The sequence below is a fragment of the Mobula hypostoma genome, chromosome 27, assembly GCF_963921235.1.
Source record: "Mobula hypostoma chromosome 27, sMobHyp1.1, whole genome shotgun sequence".
Taxonomy (NCBI): Eukaryota; Metazoa; Chordata; class Chondrichthyes; order Myliobatiformes; family Myliobatidae; genus Mobula; species Mobula hypostoma.
In genome coordinates this window covers 33,710,843-33,734,620 of record NC_086123.1, presented here as the reverse complement: position 1 = coordinate 33,734,620, position 23,778 = coordinate 33,710,843, and the positions used below count along the sequence as shown (strand labels likewise).

At 42.6% G+C, this 23,778-nt stretch overlaps 1 protein-coding gene across 2 annotated transcripts in view; it reads left to right on the top strand.

The window, feature by feature from the left end:
• ptpn11a (protein tyrosine phosphatase non-receptor type 11a) overlaps positions 1–23,778 on the top strand; it is a 69,477-nt gene that overhangs the window by 25,790 nt on the left and 19,909 nt on the right. For both annotated transcript variants that reach the window (XM_063034091.1, XM_063034092.1), the window contains exons 5-11: positions 1,676–1,792; positions 3,888–4,001; positions 6,467–6,563; positions 8,482–8,561; positions 9,102–9,260; positions 10,571–10,702; positions 10,810–10,964. In XM_063034091.1, coding sequence (XP_062890161.1) covers positions 1,676–1,792; positions 3,888–4,001; positions 6,467–6,563; positions 8,482–8,561; positions 9,102–9,260; positions 10,571–10,702; positions 10,810–10,964 — 854 coding nt within the window. The remainder of the gene's footprint in view (positions 1–1,675; positions 1,793–3,887; positions 4,002–6,466; positions 6,564–8,481; positions 8,562–9,101; positions 9,261–10,570; positions 10,703–10,809; positions 10,965–23,778) is intronic.

Below are 23,778 nucleotides of genomic sequence, written 5' to 3'. Positions count from 1 at the left end.
GATGCTCTCCATAGGGCCCCTGTAGAAGGTCTTGAGGATTTGGGGGCCCGTGCTGAACTTCTTCAGTCCCCTGAGGGGGAAGAGACACACACTGTTGTGCTTTTTTTGCCACAAGGCCAGTGTACAGTCCAGGTGAGATTATCGGTGAGGGGTATAGTGAAGAACTTGAAACTACTCACCCTCTCAGCTGCAGTCCTATTGATGTTGATCGGGCCGAGCCTGTCCCCGTTCCTGCTGTAATCCACAATCAGATCTTTTGTTTTTTTGGACGTTGAGGGAGAGGTTGTTATCTTGGCACCACTGTGTCAGGGTGTCAACCTCTCCTCTGTAGGCTGTCTCATTACTGTTAGAGATGAGGCCGATTAAAGTGGTGTCATCTGCGAATTGTGTGGCAGCTGTGTGTGGCAGTACAGTCGTGGGTGTAAAGGGAGTAAAGGAAGAGACAGGACACAACCTTGGGGGGCACCTGTATTGAGGGGCAGAGGTGAGGGAGCCCATCCTTACCACCTGTTGGCGATCCGATAGGAAGTCTAGGATCCAGCTGCACAAGGTGGGGTGCAGGCCAAGGTCTCTGAGCTTCCTGTCAAGTCTGGAGGGAATTATGGTGTTGAATGCTGAACTGTAGTCCAGGAACAGCATTCTAATGTATGTATCTCTCTTCTCCAGGTGAATGAGGACGGTGTGTAGTGCTGTGGCTATGGTGCCATTGGTAGACCAGTTCTGTCGGTAGGCAAATTGTAGGGGGTCCAGTGTGGGTGGTAGCATGCTGCCGATGTAGTCTTTAACCAACCTCTCAAAGTATTTGCTTATAATTGAGGTGAGTGCGACAGGGCACCAATCGTTCAAGCACGCTACCTTGGTTCTCTTGGGTACAAGGACAATGATGGACGATTTGAAACAGGAGGCCACTGCGCACGGGGAGAGGGAGAGATTAAAAATGTCCATAAACACACCAGCCAGCTGTTCAGCACATACTTTGGGGATGCACTCTGGGATGCCATCTGGCCCCGCTGTCTTTGGCTGTTGACATGTTGGAATGTTCTACGTACCTCAGCCTCGGAGATGACCAAGGTACAGGTCTTGTTGACGGCTCTCCTCGGGGGTTCAGTCCTATCAACCTCGAATCAAGCATTTAAAAAAAAGCATTTAGCTCGTTTGGGAGCGAGGTGGCAATGTTGGCTGTACTGCTGAGTTTCCCCTTGAAGCCCACGATGGTGTGCAGTCCTTGCCATACGCTCCATTTGTCATTGTCGCAGAGTTGTGACCGGATTTTGTCCCTGTGTTACCACTTTGCCATCTTGATGGCTCTACGTAAGTCATAGTGGCATCTCTTGAACTCCTGTTGGTCTCCGGAGGTCCCTTGCGCTGAGAGCAACATCCACTGAACTGACTGTTTATCCAAGGCTTCCATTTTGGGTAGACCCGGACTGATTTTTGGGGAACAGTGTCTTCAATGCATTTCCGTATGAAGCTTGCGACCACCTCCTCATCATATTTAAAGGGAGGTGTACTGTTTGGTTTTATTACAGATTTTACATGGTATGTTCCTTCTCCACAGGATTATCATTTGCATCTGTGGTAACCAGATAAAAATGTGTTTTCCATAAAGGTCAATCACACGAAATGATCAGCCTCCCCGTGATCTGTACTTTTTTTTTCGTTTTACTTTGTCTAGGACGGAAAATATGATGTTGGTGGAGGAGAAAAGTTTGATTCCCTGACAGACCTGGTGGAACACTACAAAAAGAATCCAATGGTAGAGACCCTGGGCACTGTCTTGCAGCTCAAACAGGTGAGAAACAAAAAAAAATTGCTACTGTACATGAGAAGGAAGCATTGTTATAATGAGAACTATTGCATTTAGGAGAGATTAAACTGGACTTAGATGGTGTCTTTCACCTGAAGCTTTGACTCTCTTTCTCTTCCCACAGACGTAGAGTAAATGTTGAGTATTTCCAGAATTTAGATTTGCAGCATCTGCAGTTTGTTTTCTGATTTGTGATTCATCCTAGTCATTGAAAACTGCTCAATAACAATGTTGAAGCTCTACCACTAGAGGGAACCAAGAGTCAATATTTAAGATCTTGGTCCAATAATAAAGGTGCATTGGCTATAGAAAATGGTGCAAGATGTGGAATGTAAGGCTGCAATTCCAGAGCAATATTTAAATTCTTTATCAATAAACCCTCCTGAGAGATGTACACCTATTATTAGCATTTCTTAAAACCTCAGGATGTCCTGCAGCACTTTAAAGAGAATGAGGCATTTGAAGTGTAAACACTAGGAAATCTGCAGATGCTGGAATTTCAAGCAACACACATAAAAGTTGCTGGCGAACGCAGCAGGCCAGGCAGCATCTCTAGGAAGAGGTACAGTCGACGTTTCAGGCCGAGACCCTTCGTCCTACTTTCAAATCTCTTACTAGCTCTTCTTTCAGTTCGTCCTGACAAAGGGTCTCGGCCCGAAACATCAACTGTACCTCTTCCTACAGATGCTGCGTTCACCAGCAACTTTGATGTGTATTTTGAAGTGTAATTGGCCTAGAACGTGGTAAATACAGCAGCACCTCTACCATACTCATTATGCTACTGGCCAGGAACTCCGCTTTAGTGATATTGATTACGTGAGATGTATTAGCCAAGATATAGAAACTCTTCTTTACAAAACAATGTCATGAGATTATTTTTTTATCAACACAATTCTGGAGGATAACAGCAAGTCAGGCAGCATCTGTGGAGAGGTATGACATTTTGTGTGTGTGTACACACTTGCTGAGTTCCTCCTGCATTTTGTATGTATAAGGCTTGATGAACAATCTTGCCCCAAAACATCGATGGTTTATTCCCCTCCATGGATGCTGCCTGACTTGCTCAGTTCCTCCAGCAATTATGTGTGTGGCTCAAGATTTCCAGCATCTGCAGAATCGACGGTATTTGTGGATTTTTTTAATATGCACTTGAGAGAGCAGATGGAGCCTCGATTTAGTATCTCATCCAAAAGACAGTGAAGTCTTTATCTTTTTGCTCTCAGTGGAACATGGGGGTTAAAGTCAGAATAGTAGATGCAGCTGGCACACTTGCATGTTAATGAATGTCAGTGGCAGTGTTCTGAGAGCAAGCTGCTGCATTTTCTGGAAAAATGGCTTGTGACAGCAGAGTGGGGAAAGGTGGACAGGGTGCTGCGACAACTAAACTCCCAGTTGCTGTTAATTGTATTAGCAGAGCCAAGGCACGTACTGCCCATCAGAAAATAATGAGCCCTTTGTTAGTATTTTCTTCTCACTTTGTTTAGCATCCAAATGTGAATAGATGTGTTGGAAGCACCAATGATTCCCAATTAAAGCTTGGATTTAATATAATGAAGGCACTGCTTCAGGAACTTTACACAGGCAGATTCCTAATAAGACATTCTGTGTCCTGTTGTGATTTGAATTATACTCTGCTTGCAGGGCCAGTGTAGTGCTTGTTGGTGTCACATTGCTTAAAACATGAGATTACTGCTGCACTCTCCCCGAAGGCTTGCTCCCACACAGGCTTCTGCAGTGTATTACATTGTTATTACCTTTTTAAGCTGAAACATGCAACCAGCTCTGAATGGAGTTGTGATTAATTTTCTACAGGGAGGAGTTTACAGTGTAATTAGATTGTGGAAGTCTGTTCTGAATCTCCATAGAGATATGAGCATGTCCTCAGTAAGCTTACGAAGATTGGAAAGAAGTGCGTTTCTTCTCCACAGGGTATTTGGCTACAAAGTAAATAACCTATCTGTGCAACATTGAAATGTCCCCGTGTTGGAGAGTCAAAGAAAATGGGAGGAGGGGCATGCGATTCCAGGTGTCTGGGAAGGCAGGAACAGCTTTTATAATTTGCTTTTCCCCATCTCCACAGCCACTCAATACGACACGAATTAATGCAGCTGAGATTGAAAGTCGAGTGAGGGAACTGAGCAAGCCAGCTGAAATGATGGACAAGTTAAAGCAGGGATTCTGGGAAGAATTTGAGGTATGTTTTTTTTTGACTATGCCACTCAGAGAGAAAACAGCTTGCACTGGGGAATGAGCGACGCGTTCATTGAATCCATGGACTCTCCGTTCATTTCTGAGAACACGGTTTGGTATAATGGTAACCTCAAAGGTATCAGAGAATTAAAATCCAGACCTGCCCATTCACATAAAAATACTGGCAAACATCATGATTCCTTTTAGAAATGTGTAAAATAAGTCATTATGATTATTTGTTTTGTCTTCATGTTTAAGTGCTTAAATGCTGATAGGCCTCAAGATGGAGGACTTCATCAGAGGTGTTGATAAGAAGGTCACTGAATTCATCAGAGTGGGGAAATGAATTGCTCGTTAAAATTGCCTGCTGGATTGAAACTGAGTTTTTTTTGTCATTATGGTGTCAATTCAGCACCCTTGATCTATAGGGGTCAGTAGATCCATCAATTCTTTTGCAATATAACACGAGAAAAATAAATCACAACTGATGGAAAGGAGATTTGTAAAGTATTCATTTTGTTCTGTCTTTCACAACAAGCATTTCAGGTAAAGGAAGCAACCCCTTTACTTCGGCTCTAATAATTATTTTTTATTTATTGAAGAGCACAGAACATGTTCTTCCAGCCCTTTGAGCCACGCTACCCAGCAAACCCTGATTTAACCCTAGCCTAATTGCGGGACAATTTACAATGACCAATTAACCCACCAACTGGTACATCTTCGAGCCACGCTGCCCAACAAACCCTGATTTAACCCTAGCCTAATTGCGGGACAATTTACAATGACCAATTAACCCACCAACCGATACATCTTTGAGCCATGCTGCCCAACAAACCCTGATCGAACCCTCACCTAATCACGGGACAATTTACAATGACCAATTAACCGACCAACCGGTACATCGTTGAACTGTGGGAGGAAACCAGAGCACCCGGAGGAAACCCACGTGGTCATGGGAAGGAGGTACAGACTGCTTACAGACAGCGGCGGGAATTGAACCCAGATCGCTGGTACTGTAGAGCGTTGTGCCGACCACTACACTAGTGTGTCATGTAGATAATATCAATTTACTACCAAAACACATCATGAAACGATAAAGTGCCTGAAACATAAAATATCAATATCACAGTCCTTTCTGATGTAGGTATTAGTATTGTAGATATTGTTATTTCTCTCCACACCTTGTGGTGCATTGGGCAACAACATTGCCATTTCTTTAGCATTTTGTCTATTTCTTTAATGATTTGCTAGCTTGACGCTCAACCCAGCGCGGATTGGAAAGTGTGCAAGGAGTCAGCCAGATTCAAGCCCGGGTCCACTTGCCTCGAAGTCTGGTGCTGATACCACTGGCCAGCACTGTATATATTAGAGATCTTCATTTTAAGAAGGTTGTAAGTCCTCGAGCTCCCCACTCAGAATTATCACAAGTATGCCTTTGTCTGTCACACTATCTCAGGTTAAGAAATTATTCACTTCAGGCCAGTTAGGGATGAGCAGTAAATGCTACCTTTGCCAGAAATGCCCAAATTCTGTGTATAATTTTAAAAATATGTGGAAACAACTAGCAAAAAATTTGGTTACAGGAGATCTTAAATATAGAAGTTTCTGGAACTGCCCAGCCAATTTGCCAAAAAAAAACGAGTGGTTAGTGTTTGGGTGTAAAATGCTTCTCGGTTCCAAGGATAACTTAGGTTGTTTTCGAACAGCAGTTTGCCATTTAGTGTATATTTTGGTTGACATTACAGAAAGCGCAGATGTTTTCTGACTAAGATCATAATGTTCTGTGGATTCTGTCACTGTTCATAAATCCCTGGAGTGATATGAAAATGACAGCCAGCTGTGTCCTTAGTCAAACTATTTGCATTCCTGTCACTACATTTCACTGTGTCTAAATCCTCTGGTTCCTATCCGACTGATAGACTACCGTCAGACACTGCCATTATTAATAATATTGCTGAAAGTCTTCATCTCTTAAGCCTCAAAGCCCGACTGATTTTACAGCGTGTTTTTTTTCCCTCAGTCCATTTCTCAGTATGGCCCTATTAATGGCAGTCATTGTGTAGCTCTTCACCAAGGAGACTTATTTTGTGTAATTTTCAACCACCCACTAACCCCTCACCTGTTTTTACCTATCAACTGCCAGCTTATACTCCTTCCCTTCCCCCCACCTATTCTGACTGCTGTCCCCTTCCTATAAGGTCCTGATCAAGGGCCCCACACTGAGACGTCAACTATCAATGCTGCCTGACTTGCTGAGTTCCTCCAGCATTTTCGTCTCTGTTGCTCAAGATTTCCACCATCTGCAGAATCTCTGGTCATTGTATAATCTGACTTTGCGGAAAATCACAGCCACATCTCAATTTACCCTCGGCTGGATATTACAAAATAAGTTTTACGGCAGGACCAAGTGAAAGAACAGTTGCACCACTTAAAGTTTGACTATTTACCTGCCGTGGTGTTCTGTTGTAGACACTACAGCAGCAGGAGTGCAAGCTTCTTTACAGTCGAAAGGATGGGCAACGGCAAGAAAATAAGTATAAGAACCGGTACAAGAACATCCTGCCTTGTAAGTATGGAGTCACCCAAACCCGTCATAGCTAGTTTCATATGTTCTCTCTAACCCCCAGCCCCTCTGTTCTCCTATGTGCAAGTTTCATTGTAACTACTTAACCTTCAACAGTGACTGGTTACCTTTAAACTGTAAATTCTGGCTGGATAGCTTCACAGCTGACTTGATCCATTTTGGGACACAGCAAATAAGTGGTGGGGGGGGTGGCAGACAGCATTTGGATTCATGGAATATAGTTCTAGGAGAATGAAGATGTTGTTCTCCTAAAGATTTTGTCATTAGGAGAATGGACAAAGAAGTCCTAAAGGGAATGATGCTGGGAATTGTATGGTCGTGCACTTTGGTTGAAGGAATAAAAGCATAGACCATTTTCTAAATGAAGAAAATTCAAAAATCCTTGGTGCAAAGGGACTTGGAAATTCTCGTGCAGAATGCCCTAAAGGTTAACTTGCAGGTTGAGTGGGTGGTGAGGAAAGCAAATGCAATGTTCGCATTCATTTTTCAGAGGACTAGAATATTAAAGTGAGCATGTAATGCTGAGGCTTTATAAGGCACTGGTGAGGTCTCCCTTGGAGCATTGTGAGCAGTTTTGGGCACCTTATTTAAGAAAGGATTTGCTGACATTGGGGAGGGTTCAAAGGAATTTCATGAGAATAATTCCGGGATTGAAAAGCTTACCATATGAGGAGTGTTTGATGGCTCTGGCCCTTTTTTTGCTGGAATTTAGAAAAGTGAAGGGGGATCTCATTGAAACCGATTAAATATTGAAAGGCCTAGATTGGATGTGGAGAGGATGTTTCCTGTGGTGGGGCATCTAGGACCAGAGTGCACAGCCTCAGTAGAGGGTTAACCATTTAAAACAGAGATGAGGAGGAATTTCTTTAGCAAGAGGGTGGTGAATCATTTGCACAAGCAGCTGTGGAGTCCAAGTCATTGTGTATATTTAAGGTGGGGGTTGATAGGTTCTTGAGTAGTCAGGGTGCGAAAGGCTAAGTGTTGGCGCCTGGCCAAGTGGTTAGGGCGTTCGTCTAGTGATCTGAAGGTCGCTAGTTCGAGCCTTGGCTGAGGCAGTCAGCGTGTTGTGTCCTTGAGCAAGGCACTTAACCACACATTGCTCTGCGATGACACTGGTGCCAAGTTGTATGGGTCCTAATGCCTTTCCCTTGGACAACATCGGTGGCGTGGAGAGGGAAGACTTGCAGTATGGGCAACTGCTGGTCTTCCATACAACCTTGCCCAGGCCTCTGCCCTGGAAACCTTCCAAGGTGCAAATCCATGGTCTCATGAGACTAACGGATGCCTGTTATTATTGAAAGGCTAGGGAGAGAAAGCAAAAGAATAGGATTGAGAAGGGAAATAGATCAGCCATGATGAAATAATGAAGCAGACTCGATGAGCTGAATGACCTAATTCTGCTCCCATATCTTGTGATCTAATTGTCCTTTGAGGATAGGTTTGGTGAGCTAGAGAGTGACTTGATAGAGGTATATAAGATTGATAAAGAGGCAAAGAGTGGACAGCTAGCAGGTTTTTCCTCACGGCAGAAATGGCTAATACAAGAGGCCATAATTTTAAGGTCATCAGAGGAAATTACAGGAAGGATATCAAACGTAACTTTTTTTTAACATGGGTGTGTGTAATGCATTGCCGGGTTGGTGGGAGAGGCAGATAGATTTGGGACACTTAATAGACTCACATAAGCATGTGAAAGAAAGAAAAGTGGAGGGCTATGTGGGAGGGAAGGGTTGAATTGATCTGGGAGTAGTTTAAAAGGTCAGCACATTGTGGCCAAAGGGCTTGTACTGTGCTGTGCTGTTCTATGGTTTAATTCTTCCAGTGGGAGTTTTAAACAGCATTTTCAATGTCTCTGTGTTAAGTTGTTTGGCACACAATACCAATAATTTTTTCCTTATAGTTGACCATACTCGAGTAGTCCTACATGATGGAGATGTGACTGAACCTGGTTCTGATTACATCAATGCTAATTTCATTACGGTGAGTATTTTGTGCTTTCTGTTTTCACATGGGATTTATATTGACTGATTTGAAGGAGATATGACAAATTTTGTGTGTGTTTATAATTGGTGGTAGTGAGAATGTCAAAGTTCAGAAAAGCAGTAATCTTAAGATAAATCACTGTGGAAAGCATTTGGTCTTATGGAAGTATAACTGTAGGTAAATAACTGGGTCCTGATCTTGTTGCTGAACAAAGAGAAAATGAAAGGCTCTACCAGTATCTCAGTTCTCAAAATACAAATTATTCAGTCACTATGACACCTCTGGGGTTAAATTAGTTTTGTTAATCTACCATGAGCTGTCTAAATCACATCCTAAAATTTATAACTTGATATTGAATTTGAACTTTAGAAATGCATGGAATAATTTAACAGCTGGCCAATCTGTTTCTAGTGAACTACACTGACTGATTTTTGATAGCTAAAGGGAAAGCAGTAAATGTAACTTTATTTCTTTCTCTTTAACAGTTATTAGTCAGGTCTGACTTGTTAATATGCTGTATTCATTTGTCTAACGCAGCATGACATTGAGAGCAATCGATCCACAACCAAGCCAAAAAAGACTTACATTGCCACGCAGGGATGTTTGCATGATACACTGAATGATTTCTGGAGGATGGTTTTTCAAGAAAACTCGCGAGTAATTGTCATGACAACGAAAGAAGTGGAAAGAGGAAAGGTAAGTCTCATTGAACGTGACGATTTTTAAATCATGTTTGGCTAGTCTAGGGATCCTGTATTTGAATGTAATAAGTTGGGCGGAGACATGGTGGTAATCAGCATCTGGTATGTGCTCGGTCCTGGTTCAACAGCAGTTTGCATCAAGCGCTACACACCTATTACAGTACTAATAACATTATCTTTCTGCATCTACTTAAACTATTTCCCTACTGAAGGCATTGATTCAGCAAACTAGAGTAATCATCCAATCACTGGTGAATGTTGCCAACTCAGACGGTGTTCGGGGGTGGGGGTGAGAATAGAATTTTTCTATCTTCTCTCGACAATTTCCTGTTCCTGTTTTTGCTGGCTGCTCTGAATTTATACCACAAAATGCTGTGGTAATTACATGCCCTTGCATGTTCCCATCTCAAGATCCCATTATTTTCCTCAGTTAAGGATAATTGATACCCTAGTAATTATTATGGGTGGTAGGGTGAATTTATGTCTCTACCAAAGGAGGTGTTAAGGCTCTCCTTCCCTCCGTTAGCCTGCAGGTCACCCTTGGTCAAGGTGCTTAACCCTCCGATCAGGGTCACATGAAGCCATGGGAGCAGGTTGTGGATGGTTGTATGAGCAGCTGGTGCATATCACAAGTCTGGTTATGCGACCACTGACACCGGGCAGACAATCTCTGAAGACTATTGATAATGATTGTCTTCACCCGTCTTGTAAGGACACTGCCCAGAAGGCAGCGGCAAACCACTTCTGTGGGAAAATTTTGCCAAAGAGCAATCATGGTGGCCATAATCACCTACGTGATACAACACAGCACATAATGATGAGTGCTTATTGTTTACTTATAGTAACATAGTTATTCTTGTAGCCCTTGGTTGCACCTTTTCTGAATTTAATCCTTATCTACCTAAATTTTTGAAATCTATTGATCAACTTATTTTCCTCTGTAAGGTAAACGTCAAAATGTTCTTCCTTTTTTTGGATTTAGTAACTTTATTTAGTAACTTGCTTTATTCTTAGCTGGATACATGCAGGGGTTGTGTGGAATGAGAATTGTGTAGAGTTTCTGTAAGTAGTTGGGGACAGAGCCTATTGGTTTTGAGGTAGAATGGTTGCAAGGCTGTGGGAAGATAGCTTCATGGTCAGGGTACAAACATGGCCCTAAACATGAACCTTGGGAATAAACCTGCTTGATTTATTTACCTCACAGCTCAGTCCTTCCTAGCACATTCTTCCCCATAACAGCCTGGTGTACTTTTATATTTTGATTTGTATATTAATTTCTTTTAATGGTTGAATGACTAATTTCAGAGCAAATGTGTGAAATACTGGCCAGATGAGACGTCCTGGAAGGAATATGGTGCTATGCGTGTCAAAAATATTCGTGAGAACCCAGCACATGACTATATTTTAAGGGAGCTCAAACTTTCTAAAGTAGGACAGGTAAGAGTGCAGTTTGAAATTGATGTTTGTTTAAGTGTTTCTTTGTACTAAATGTGTCCCCTTTTTGCTGTGGGTTGTCTGGTTTAAATATACATCTCTGCTTTTAGGGGAGCACTGAAAGGACAGTGTGGCAATATCATTTCAAAACGTGGCCAGATCACGGTGTTCCCAGTGATCCAGGTGGTGTCCTGGATTTCCTTGAAGAAGTTAATATCAAACAGGAGACTATCCCAGAAGCTGGGCCAATCGTGGTCCACTGCAGGTGAGGGGGAAGAAAATGGCTTTGAAAGAGAGGACTTCAGTGGTCATTGAGTACAACCTATGGACTCACTTTATAAGGACTCTACAACTCATGTTCTCAGTATTATTTATTATTATTATTACTTGTTTTTTTCCCAAGTTTAAAAGTTGAAATTCAAAGTATATCTAGTATCAAAGTATGTATACATTATACAATCTTGAAATTCGTGTCCTTACAGGCAGCCACAAAGCAAAGGAACCCAAAGAACCCATATTAAAATGACTGTCAAATGCCCAATGTGCAGAGAGGGGGAGGGGGAAAAACAAATCGTACAAACGATAGAAGTAAGGAAATAACGTTCAGGATGAAAGTCAGTCCGTAGACATGAAGCCGGGAGCAGGCGTCGGCCTCGGCCTCGGGCTGAGTGAACATCACAGACTTTCTGTATTTGTCAGTTTTGTGTAGCTTTTCATTGATGCTGTTGTACTACTTTGTTCTGTGAATGCCTGCAAGAAAATAAATCTTCAGGGTATTGTTTGGTGACATACCTACTTTGATGAAAAATTTACTTTGAACTTGAACTTGATTTAACTTTAGTAATGATGCTCAATTCTTCTTGCATAAGACATCACTGAAACATTCTCATTAAAATGATGCTGGAAACTTGGCAGTAGTTAAAAGTGAATTTGTTGTAGTGTTCATTGGTGTACCTGTCAGCCATGAGAGATGTTTCCAAGACTTTAACTATTGGCTTCCACTAAGTATGTATTGCAAGGTGTGAGGAGGTAGGTTTAAGAGGGATGTGAGGGCAAATTTGTTTTTACTCATTTGTGGATGCCTGAAATGCACTGCCTGGTTTAGAAACACAGAAAACCTACAGCACAATACAGGCCCTTTGGCCCACAATGCTATGCCGAACATGTACTTACTTAGAAATTACCTAGGGTTACTCATAGCCCTCTATTTTTCTAAGCTCCATGTACCTATTCAGGAGTCTCTTAAAAGACCCTATCGCATCCAGCTCCACCGCCGTCGCCAGCAGCCCACTCTACGCACTCACCAATCTCTGCACTTAAAAAAAACTTGCCCCTGACATCTCCTCTGTACCTACTTCCAAGCACCTTTAAACTGTGCCCTCTCGTGTTAGCCATTTCAGCCCTAGGAAAAAACTTCTGACTGCCCACATGAACAATACCTCTCATCATTTTATACATCTCTATCGGGTTACTTCTTATCCTTCACTGCTCCAAAGAGAAAAGGCCGAGTTCACTTAACCTATTCTCATAAGGCATGCTCCCCAATCTAGGCAACATCCTTGTAAATCTCCTCTGCACCCTTTCTATACTTTCTACATCCCTCCTGTAGATAAGTGACCAGAACTGAGCACCGTACTCCAAGTGGGGCCTGACTAGGGTCCTATATAGCTGTAACATTACCTCTCTGCTCTTAAACTCAGTCGCATGGTTGATAAAGGTCAATACACTGTATGCCTTCTTAACCAGAGTCAACCTGCACAGCTGCTTTGAGTGTCCTGTGGACTCGGACCCCAAGATCCCTCTGATCCCCCACACTGCCAAGAGTCTTACCACTAATACTATATTCTGCCATCATATTTGACCTACCAAAATGAACCACCTCACACCTATCTGGGTTGAACTCCATCTACCACTTCTCAGCCCAGTTTTGCATCCTTTCAATGTCCTGCTGTAACCTCTGACAGCCCTCCACACTATCCACAACACCCCCAACCTTTGTGTCATCAGCACATTTACTAACCCATCCCTCCACTTCCTCATGCAGGTCATTTATAAAAGTCATGGAGAAGGGGTCCCAGAACAGATCCCTGAGGCACACCACTGGTCACCGGCCTCCATGCAGAATATGACCCGTCTACAACCACTCTTTGCCTTCTGTGGACAAGCCAATTCTGGATCCACAAAGCAAGATCCCCTTGGATCCCAAAGGGGATACGTAGGCATACATAGAAGGATTTTAAGAGGTGTTTGGATAGCCACATGGATATAAGGAAGATGGAGGGATACATGGACATGGTGTAGGCAGGTGGGATTAGTGTTTGGGTGTTTTTGATTTGCTCTTTAGCCGAGTCGGCACAACATTGTGGGCCAAATGGCTTGTTCCTGTGCTGTACTCTTCTATGTCTTCTAGGGCTTCTAGGGCTTTCATGAAATAGGGAAAGGCAACTAAATTTACAATGTCTCCTCCGTATTCCCCTTTAAACTGTAATGTTTCTGTTTATAGGTAAGGTTGGAGATTGATTTGTCAAAGAAGTTGCTTTGTGAGGTTTGCACTATGAATGGTTGGAGCTGGTTGTTGTAAGACCATAGGAGAGAGTTAGACCACTTGGCCCATCAATTCTGCTCTGCCATTTCATCACAGCTAATCCAATTTTCCTCTCAGTGCCAATCTCCTGCCTTCTCCCCATATAACTTCATGCCCTGACTAATCAAGAATCTATCAACCTCTGCCTTGAATATAGATAAAGACATGGCCTTCACAGCTGCCTGTGACAAAGAGTTCCAGAGAGTCACCACACTCTGCTTAAAGAAATTCCTCCTCATCTCTGTTCTAAAAGGACACCATGAAGCTGTTGCATCTGGCCTTAGACTCTCCCACCATAGGAAATATCCTCTCCACATCCACTCTGTCAAGGCCTTTCACCACTGGATAGGTTTCAATGCGGTCACCCCTCATTTTTCTGAATTCCAGTGAATGCAGGCCCAGAACATCAGACCCTCTTCATATGGCAAGACAATTAATCCTGGAATCATTTTCGTGAACGTCCTTTGAACCTTCTCCAGTTTCAGCTCATCTTTTCTAAGATATGGTGCACAAATCTCACAATACTCCAAGTGAGGTGTCACTAGTGCTTTATAAAGTTTCAATATTACATCCTTGTGTTTATATTCTAGTCCTCTTGAAATGAATGCTAGCATTGCATTTCTCTTCCTCATCACAGACTCAACCTGCAAATTAACCTTTCGGGAATTCTGCACAAGGACTCCCAAGTCCCTTTGCACCTCAGTTTTTTGTATTTTCTCTCCATTTAGAAAATAGTCAACGCTTTCATTTCTTCTACCAAATTGAATGACCATACACTTTCCAACACTGTATTCCATCTGCTATTTCTTTGCCCATTCTCCGAACCTGTCTGTCCTTCTGTAGCCTCTCTACTTCCTCAAAACTACCTGTCCCGCCACCTGTCTTCATATTGTCTGCAAACTTTGCACAAAAGCTATCAATTCCACCATCCAAATCATTGATATATAGCATGAATAGAATCGGTCCCAAACAGAACTCTGTGGAACACCTCTAGTAACCTATAGCCAGCCAGGAAAAGGCCCCCTTTATTCCCACTCTTTACTTTATCCATGTTACAATCTTTCCTGTAATACCACGGGCTTGTAGCTTGCTAAGCAGCCTCGTGTGTGGCACCTTGTCAAAGTCCTTCTGAAAATCCAAGAACTCAACATCAACTGATCCCCCTTTGTCTATCCTGCTTGTTATTTCTTCAAAGAATTCTAACAGATTTGTCAGGCAAGATTTTACCTTGAGGAAACCATGCTGACTGTGGACTATTTTATCAAGTACCCTGAGACCTCATCCTTAATAATTGACACCAACATCATCCCAACCCCTGAGGTCTGACTAACTTGCTGATAGCTTCCTTTCTCCTGCCTCTCTCTCTTCTTGAAGAGTGGAATGACACTTGCAATTTTCCAGTCTTCTGGTACCATTCCAGAATCTAGTGACTCTTGAAAGATCATTACTAATACCTCCAGGATCTCTTCAGCCACTTCATTCAGAATGCTGCGTAATCTGGTCCAGGTGACTATTTACCTTCAGACTTTTCAGTTCCCCAAGAACATTCTCTCTAGTTATGGTAACTTCACACACCTAATGCCCTCTGACTCCTGGAACTTCTACCATATTGCTAGTGTGAAGACTGATGCAAAATACTTACTCGGTTCATCTGCTATTTCACTGTCCCCCATTACTACCTCTCTAGCATCATTTTCCAGCAGTCAGATATCCACCTTTGCCTCCATCTTACACTTCATGTATCTGAAGAAACTTGTGGTATCCTCTTTAATATTATTAGCTAGCTTACTTTCGTATTCCATCTTTACCTCTTAATGACTTTTTAGTTGCCTTCTGTTGGTTTTTAAAGTTTCCCAATCCTCTAACTTCCCACTAATCTTGCCTCTATTATATGCCCTCTCTTTGGCTTTTATGTTGGTTTGACTTCTCTTGTTTGTGTCATCTTTCCTTTGGAATACTTCTTCCTCTTTGGGATATATATATCATGTGCCTTCCGAATAGCTTCCAGGAATTCCAGCCATCCCTGCCAGTGTTCTTTTCTAATCAATTCTGGCCAACTCTTCTCTCAAGCTTCTGTAATTCCCTTTACTCCACTGTAATACTGATACACCTGACCTACTTTCTCCTCAAATTTTGTGTGAATTTGATCATGTTATGATCACGTGCCCCTTAAAGTTCTTTTAAGTGCCATCTCATAGGCACTCTAGAAATTCCCCCTCCTAGAATCCAGCACCAACCTGATTTTCCCAAACTACCTGTGTATTGAAGTCCCTAATGACTATAGTAACATTACTCTTGTGGCATGCATTTTCCTACCTCCTGTTGTAATTTGTTGACCACATCCTTACTACTGTTTGGGGTCTGTATACAACTCCCATGAGGATCTTTTTACTCTTGCAGTTCCTTAGCTCATTCCACAATGATTTAACACCTTCCAACCTTATGTCATCTCTTTCTAATGATTTCACTTCATTTTTTACCAACAGAATAATGCTGTCCCCTCTGCCTTCCTGGCTATCCTTTGATACAATGTGTATCCTTAGACTTTAAGCTACCAGCTATAATCTTTCAGCCATGATTCCGTGATGCCTACATCATCATACCTACCAATCCGCAAGTTCATCTGCCTTATTCTGTATACTGCGCTCATTCAGATATAACACCTACAGTCTTGTATTCACCCGTTTCGATTTTATTGCATCATGCTCAACCTTTTGATCTCTAACTTTGTCTGAGGTCTTACCAACATCTGCCGCTATGCCCTGTCCATTAACGGTTCTGGCACTCTGGTTCCCATCCCCCTGCAGCTCCAGTTTAAACCCCACTGTGCAGCATTAATAAGTCTTCCCACTAGGATATTAGTCCCCATCCAGTTCAGGTGCAAACCGTCCTTTTTGTCCAGGACCCACTTTCCCTGGAAGAGGGCCCAATGATCCAAAAATCTTATGCTCTCCCTCCTAAACCAACTTCTTAGCTACGTATTAAACTGTATAATCTTCCTAGTTCTGGCCTCATTAGCACGTGGCACAGGTAGCAATCCTGAGATCACAACCCTGGAGGTTCTGCACTTTAACTTACTGACTGTGACTAGGTTCTACACTAACTCCCTGAACTCACTATGCAGAACCTAGTCACTAGTCCTACCCATGTCATTGGTACCTACATGGACCACGACTTCTGGCTGTTCATCCTCCCACATAAGAATGTTGAGGACTTGATCCGAGATATCTTGGACCCTGGTACCCAGGAGGCAACATACCAACCGGGAATCTCGTCCTGGCCCACAGAACCCCCTGGCTGTTCCCCTAACTAACAAATACTCTATCACCACAGCGTGCCTTTTCCCCCTTTCCATCTGAGTTACAGAGGCAGACTCAGTGCTAGGGACCTGACCTCTGTTAGGTCATCCCACCTGACAGTATACAAAGTGATATACCTGTTGCTGAGGGGGATGACCACCGGGGAGCTCTGCATTGGCTCCTTAACCCTTTCCCCTTCCTGACTGTCACCCTGTCTCCTGTGCCCTGCACTACCCCTCTATATGTCCTGTCCATCACCCCTTCAGCCTCCCAAATGATCCGAAGTTTCTCCAGTCCCAGCTCCAACTCCTTAATGTGGTTTGTTAGTTGCTGCAGCTGGATGCACTTCTCGCAGTTGTAGTGGTCAGGGATACTGGGGGTGTCCCTGCCTCCCCACATCCCGCAAGAGGTGCTTTGCAGTATCCCGTCTGACATTTATACCTAGCTGAGGAGATAAAAAGAGAAGGGAAAAACATGAGCTTCTCTTTCCCTTTCTTTCTGAGTGAAGCCTCAATGAGCTAAAGCCTTAAGATCACCACTCTGACTATATCCACTCAGACGACAGCCGCTGCGCTTACCGCTGCCTTCCCTTAATTTGCTCTAACGAATTAATCCCAAATACCAATTGGCCGCTGGTCAAAGCTCTATTATACTGCCGCGAACCACTCCTGCCTTTTATCATCAGGCGGTGGACCTGATTGAAGTCCCCTCCTCTCCCGATTTCCGATATCTGGATTGGCTGCTGGTCAAAGCTCTGTTACAAGCTATACGTCAAGAGGACGAGAATATAAAAGCAAGGATGTGATGCTGAGGCTTTATAAGGAATTGGTCAGACTGCACTTGGAATATGGTGGGTAGTTTAGGCCACTAATCTAAGAAAGGATGTGCTAGCATTGGAGACTGTTCAGAGGATGGTCGTAGCAATGAAAGGTTCAACTTTTGAGGAGCATTTGATGGCTCCAGGCCTGTAAGCACTGGAGCTTAGAAGAATGTGGGGTGATCTCATTGAAACCTATTGAAAATTGAAAGGTTTAGATAGAGTGGACATGGAGAGGATGTTCACAATAGTGCAGGATTCTAGCATCAGGGGGCACAGCCTCCAAATACTAAGACATCCCTTAAGAAAGGAGATGATGAGTAATTTCTTTATTCAGATGGAATTCATTATCATAGATGGCTGTGGAGGCCAAAGTCATTGGATATACTTAAAGCAGAGATTGATAGATTGTTGATTAATAAGGTTACGGGGAGATGGCAGAGTGGACTTGAGGGGGACAATAAATCAGCCATGATTGAATGGCGGAGCAGACGCGATGAGCAGAATGGCCCAATTCTGTTCCTTTGTCTAATGGTCTTTAGGATGACATCCTTACACCCTAGATCTGTGTTTTGAGATGGCTGATAAAAGTCTGTGGGGAGTCTACTGACAGCAAATTAATCACTTTGGCCTCAGTCTGCTCTAGCTAAAAGAGATTTCAGGTGTTCAGTGTCTCTCCAGATGCTGCTGCTCCATTTTAAGCAGTGACAGGTCAGGGATTCCCAGGGGCTGATGAGAAGGTTATGATCTTTATAATGAACATGAAGCATTTTCTCTATTCACCTGGAGATCTCTTGCAATAGTGGAGCGTGACATGAAATGCCTGCTTTAGAAGCCTACTGTTCGGTCTGTGGATAATGTGATCTGCCCATTGGAGCTGGCTGAGCACAATTGGAGCCTGTGCTGGGGATATTAGCGTGGGAGAAAGTGTAACATTGCTTATCTTGTCAATGGATTTGAAGGAGTTCTTGAAAGATTGCTTTGAAGTGCTTGCTGTAGTTAGTTCCTGTCTCTAGTATCCAGGGGGCCAAGGATCACTTGAATATGATAAAAATTGAGCTTGTTATTGAATTTGAGATTCTGATTTGAAATGTTCTTTTCCCTGTAGTCTCTTTGCCTTTAAGAAGTTAACCAGCATGGGTTGTGGAAAAAAAATCGTTCCACAGTACCTGTGGATTTTTATCTGCATGTGTTTTTTTTTATATAACTGTCTTCTCAGTGAGGCTATGGATTTTAGAGTTCTTTTATGCAACCTCTCAATATTTAATGTATTTGTGTGTTGGACTTGCCTGTCTCCTTTCATCAAGCTATCCATTTGTAACATCTCCATTGCCTCTCATCTAATGCACAGAGATCCAGAATCAAATGCGTGACCTTCCTGGCTCTGGTTTTCAATCTGCGAGATGGCGGCTTATTTCTCACTATTAAGTTTACATCTCAAAGTTACCTTTATTCATACTTTTTGGAGCAAAGAAATAGGAGTCAAATAAGCCCATTCGATTATGGCTGATTTATTTTTCTTCTCAATCCCATTCTTCTGCTTCTCCCCATAATCTTTGATACCTTTACCAATCAATTTTCTGTCAACCTGTTTTAAATATACTCAATAACTGGCCTTCACAGCCATCTGTGGCAATGAATTCCACTAGTTCACCACCCTTTGGCTAAAGAAGTTCCTCCTCATCTCTGTTCTAAAGGCCCACCCTTGTATATTCAGGCTGTGCCCTTTGGCCCTAGATTCCCCCACTATTGGCAACGTTCTCTCCACATCCACTCTATTTAGGCATTTCAATATTGAATAGATTTCAAAGAGTTCCCCCCCCCCACCCATTCTTCTAAACTCCTGCAAGAACAGGCACAGAGATATCAAATGCACCTCATACCCTAACCCTTTCATTCTCGGGATCATTCTCATCAGCCTGCTCTGGACCCTCTCCAATGCCAGTACATCCTTTCTTAGATGAGGGATCCAAAACGACTCAGTACTCCAAATACAGTCTGACCAATGCCTTAAAGTGCAGTTCCTGTCTTGTGATCCAATTACACGGTCGTCCCTCCATCTCTGTAACAATCCTTTATTTAATTTTACATCAGTTGCAAAATCCTGCATCTCAAATGGAGAGTCACAGCAGTAAAAATACCTCTACACAAGTATTCAGTGGATAATAATTTACAATTAACTCTGTTTCAAACATTCAATTAGACCCAAACTGTGGATTCTGCTGCCAAGAACCAATTATTTAATCTTAATAGTGTTGGAAAAAGAGACTGAAGGAGTGATGGTATACTTGCCAACTCCAATTATTGCAAACCACCATCAAAGAAAACAAACCAAACTGAGCTGCGTTGTCGGAGCAGTCAATAAACCTGTCAGCGTGAAGCTGTTACTGCGTAATATTAATATTTTTATGAAACAATAATAAAACATCCAGGATGTTGTACAAATAGGTGCCACAATAAGGAACCTTGCTGGAAATAATTTGGAAAATGTGGTTGATAGTTGAGCTGAGTTGATCTCCGATCTTGGCAATTTACTTGCAAACGTTTCATCACCATGCGAAGGGACTTTCAGTGCACTGTCACTCCACAGTCAACAGCACACTGACAATGTCTCTTCTCATGGTGACAAGACGTTTGCAAGTAAATTGCCGAGATCCGAGAACTACTTAATTCAACCAAGGATCCTTGTGGTTAAAGCCAGATTTTATTGGGAAAACTTAGAAGAATTTGCACTCTTAAGTCCTGAAAGATAGTTAACACGCAGTCTTCTTGTATAAGACAAATCAGATAGAACAGTTTATATTGGAACTGTGGTTGAAACTGATCTTCAGCTGTATAACAAGCAGGTAAATGTGAAATTTGTGAAAGGAAAGAACAGAAAGTATGACATCAGTCTTGTCTGCTGGAGAGTAGAAAGATCAGAATTATTCAGGGTACAAAGTACTTTGAGGGAAATTGTTCAGTTGAAGGCTGTATCCCTTAACCTCCCTGTTTTCTGCTTAAATTGGAAGTAGTCACAGATGTACTACTACACCTTGAAGAGATTACTTGGTAATATTACAAGCAGGTGCTTTTTTAAGTTCATCTGTCATTAGAGTGAAGAAATGTCTGCTTTGCTTGCTGTTTTCTGAATTGATTGAAATAAAGCATTGCTTATGATCTTAGTATGCATTTTTAAAAAATTGGACCTTCAGAGCCCTTCTGCTATTTCTGTGCTCAGCAGACAGGAAAAGCAGCTTGCTAATTAAGCTATTTTCCTAAGGCTGGAGTGTAGAGCAGCATAATGTTATGTGCTAATGGAGGAGATGGGTGATGAATTGCTGAAGCCAGTTTCTCAGCTGATAAAATTCATTCAATGTCATATACTACTGGTGGACAGACTGGGTCCAGTGGGAAAACTTAGCTGAGTGGGGAAAGCAAACACCAAAGCTTGCCATAACTGTAACAAGCCATTCCTCAGGACAGTGCACTAGGCACAAGCAGGATGGAGGATTGGGCAAGATGGACAAAGAGGATACGCAAAGAAATTGAAGGAAGTTACAAACCTTGCTTTGTAAGTACCAGGCCATGATCTTTTTGCAACAAGAGAAGTCTCACCATAGACATGGTCATAATTAAGTATCAATATCTTGGGCATTCCCATTGACCAGAAATCTATTTGGACTGATCACAAATACTGTGGCCAAAAGAGCAGGTCAGAGCTTGAATATACAGAGGCAATTCTTCACATCTCTTTACTCTAAAGCAGGGGTCCCCAACCTTTTTTGCACCGCGGACCGGTTTAATATTGACAATATTCTTGTGGACCGGCCGACCGGTGGGGGGTGGGGGGGAGTGTTAATCACGACCGGAATATTGGTGATAAATCAACTATAGTCACTTATAAGTGGCTAATACACTCAATTTCGTTTCTAAAAGGGTTTATCTAACGAATTTAATATTAAACACACAGCGTGTATTTTTCTTGCATGAATATTGATAAGTCAATTATAAGTCAATAGCATCATAACATTTTAAGTAGCATTTGGATATTAAACACACAGCACATATTTTCCCCATATGAATATATAAAATCATTGCAACACACCAATATCGCTGAATCAGTGGGAGCCCTGGGCTTGTTTTGCTGCAACAAAACCGTCCCATCGAGGGGTGATGGGAGACAGTGATACTTGAAGGGAGTTCCTTATGACTCTGAGATTTGAACTTTCTTGGTAAGGATTACTGTCCACACTTCTCTCTCACCAGATTCATCAAGTAGAGAGATTCATCAGGCTACTCGATGCTTAAGGAAGTAGCCCAAGAAATAGTGGATGCATTAGTGATAATTTTTCAAAACTCGTTAGATTCTGGATTAGTTCCTGAGGATTGGAGGGTGGCTAATGTAACTCCACTTTTTAAAAAAGGAGGGAGAGAGAAACCGGGGAATTATAGACCGGTTAGCCTAACGTCGGTGGTGGGGAAACTGCTGGAGTCAGTTATCAAAGATGTGATAACAGCACATTTGGAAAGCGGTGAAATGATCGAACAGACTCAGCATGGATTTGTGAAAGGAAAATCATGTCTGACGAATCTCATAGAATTTTTTGAGGATGTAACTAAGTGGATAGGGGAGAACCAGTGGATGTGGTATATTTGGATTTTCAAAAGGCGTTTGACAAGGTCCCACACAGGAGATTAGTGTGCAAACTTAAAGCACACGGTATTGGGGGTAAGGTATTGGTGTGGGTGGAGAATTGGTTAGCAGTCAGGAAGCAAAGAGTGGGAATAAACGGGACCTTTTCAGAATGGCAGGCGGTGACTAGTGGGGTACCGCAAGGCTCAGTGCTGGGACCCCAGTTGTTTACAATATATATTAATGACTTGGATGAGGGAATTAAATGCAGCATCTCCAAGTTTGCAGATGACACGAAGCTGGGTGGCAGTGTTAGCTGTGAGGAGGATGCTAAGAGGATGCAGGGTGACTTGGATAGGTTGGGTGAGTGGGCAAATTCATGGCAGATGCAATTTAATGTGGATAAATGTGAAGTTATCCACTTTGGTGGCAAAAATAGGAAAACAGATTATTATCTGAATGGTGGCCGATTAGGAAAAGGGGAGGTGCAACGAGACCTGGGTGTCATTATACACCAGTCATTGAAAGTGGGCATGCAGGTACAGCAGGCGGTGAAAAAGGCGAATGGTATGCTGGCATTTATAGCAAGAGGATTCGAGTACAGGAGCAGGGAGGTACTACTGCAGTTGTACAAGGCCTTGGTGAGACCACACCTGGAGTATTGTGTGCAGTTTTGGTCCCCCAATCTGAGGAAAGACATCCTTGCCATAGAGGGAGTACAAAGAAGGTTCACCAGATTGATTCCTGGGATGGCAGGACTTTCATATGATGAAAGACTGGATGAACTAGGCTTATACTCATTGGAATTTAGAAGATTGAGGGGGGATCTGATTGAAATGTTTAAAATCCTAAAGAGATTGGACAGGCTAGATGCAGGAAGATTGTTCCCGATGTTGGGGAAGTCCAGAACGAGGTTTCACAGTTTGAGGATAAAGGGGAAGCCTTTTAGGACCGAGATTAGGAAAAACTTCTTCACACAGTGAGTGGTGAACCTGTGGAATTCTCTGCCACGGGAAACAGTTGAGGCCAGTTCATTGGCTATATTTAAGAGGGAGTTAGATATGGCCCTTGTGGCTACGGGGGTCAGGGGGTATGGAGGGAAGGCTGGGGCGGGGTTCTGAGTTGGATGATCAGCCATGATCATAACAAATGGCGGTGCAGGCTCGAAGGGCAGAATGGCCTAGTCCTGCTCCTATTTTCTATGTTTCTATGTTTATAGCAGCCACTTTATAAAGTGTTGAAATATCAAAACAAAAGTGGCCCTTCAAGTTTTCTAGACCCGCCAATAAGATTCACTGCCTCATTTGGTCTCCTGCATGCTCTGCACGCTCAAAATATGTGGATGTCAAGCTTTGCTCATCCACAGTCTTCCAGAATGTAGGATTCTAAACTTCCGAACTCTAATGAAATCTCTTCATGAAAAGTAAAATAGTTGCTTTCACCCTGAAGTTATGAATTTTCTACTTTAACTTTGCTTCCTTTAGCCAGAACTTCTTAATATCTGCTCTGTTACTGCTTTTAATAATCTGTGAGATTATCTCTTTAAGCTCAAAAGAAGTCTAGGCCTATTCTTCTCCGTGTACAATGCCCCCTGATCCGAGGAACTAAGTCAATTTCAGCTGCAGAGCAACTAGCAGGAATATGCTTCCTTAGAATGTAGGTTAAAAATGGCACCCCAGCACTCTGTTGGGTCCTTGCTTAAGGGCTGTGCAATTACAGCATTATGTCCATATCTCCAAACACCTTGCCATGAAATACAATTTA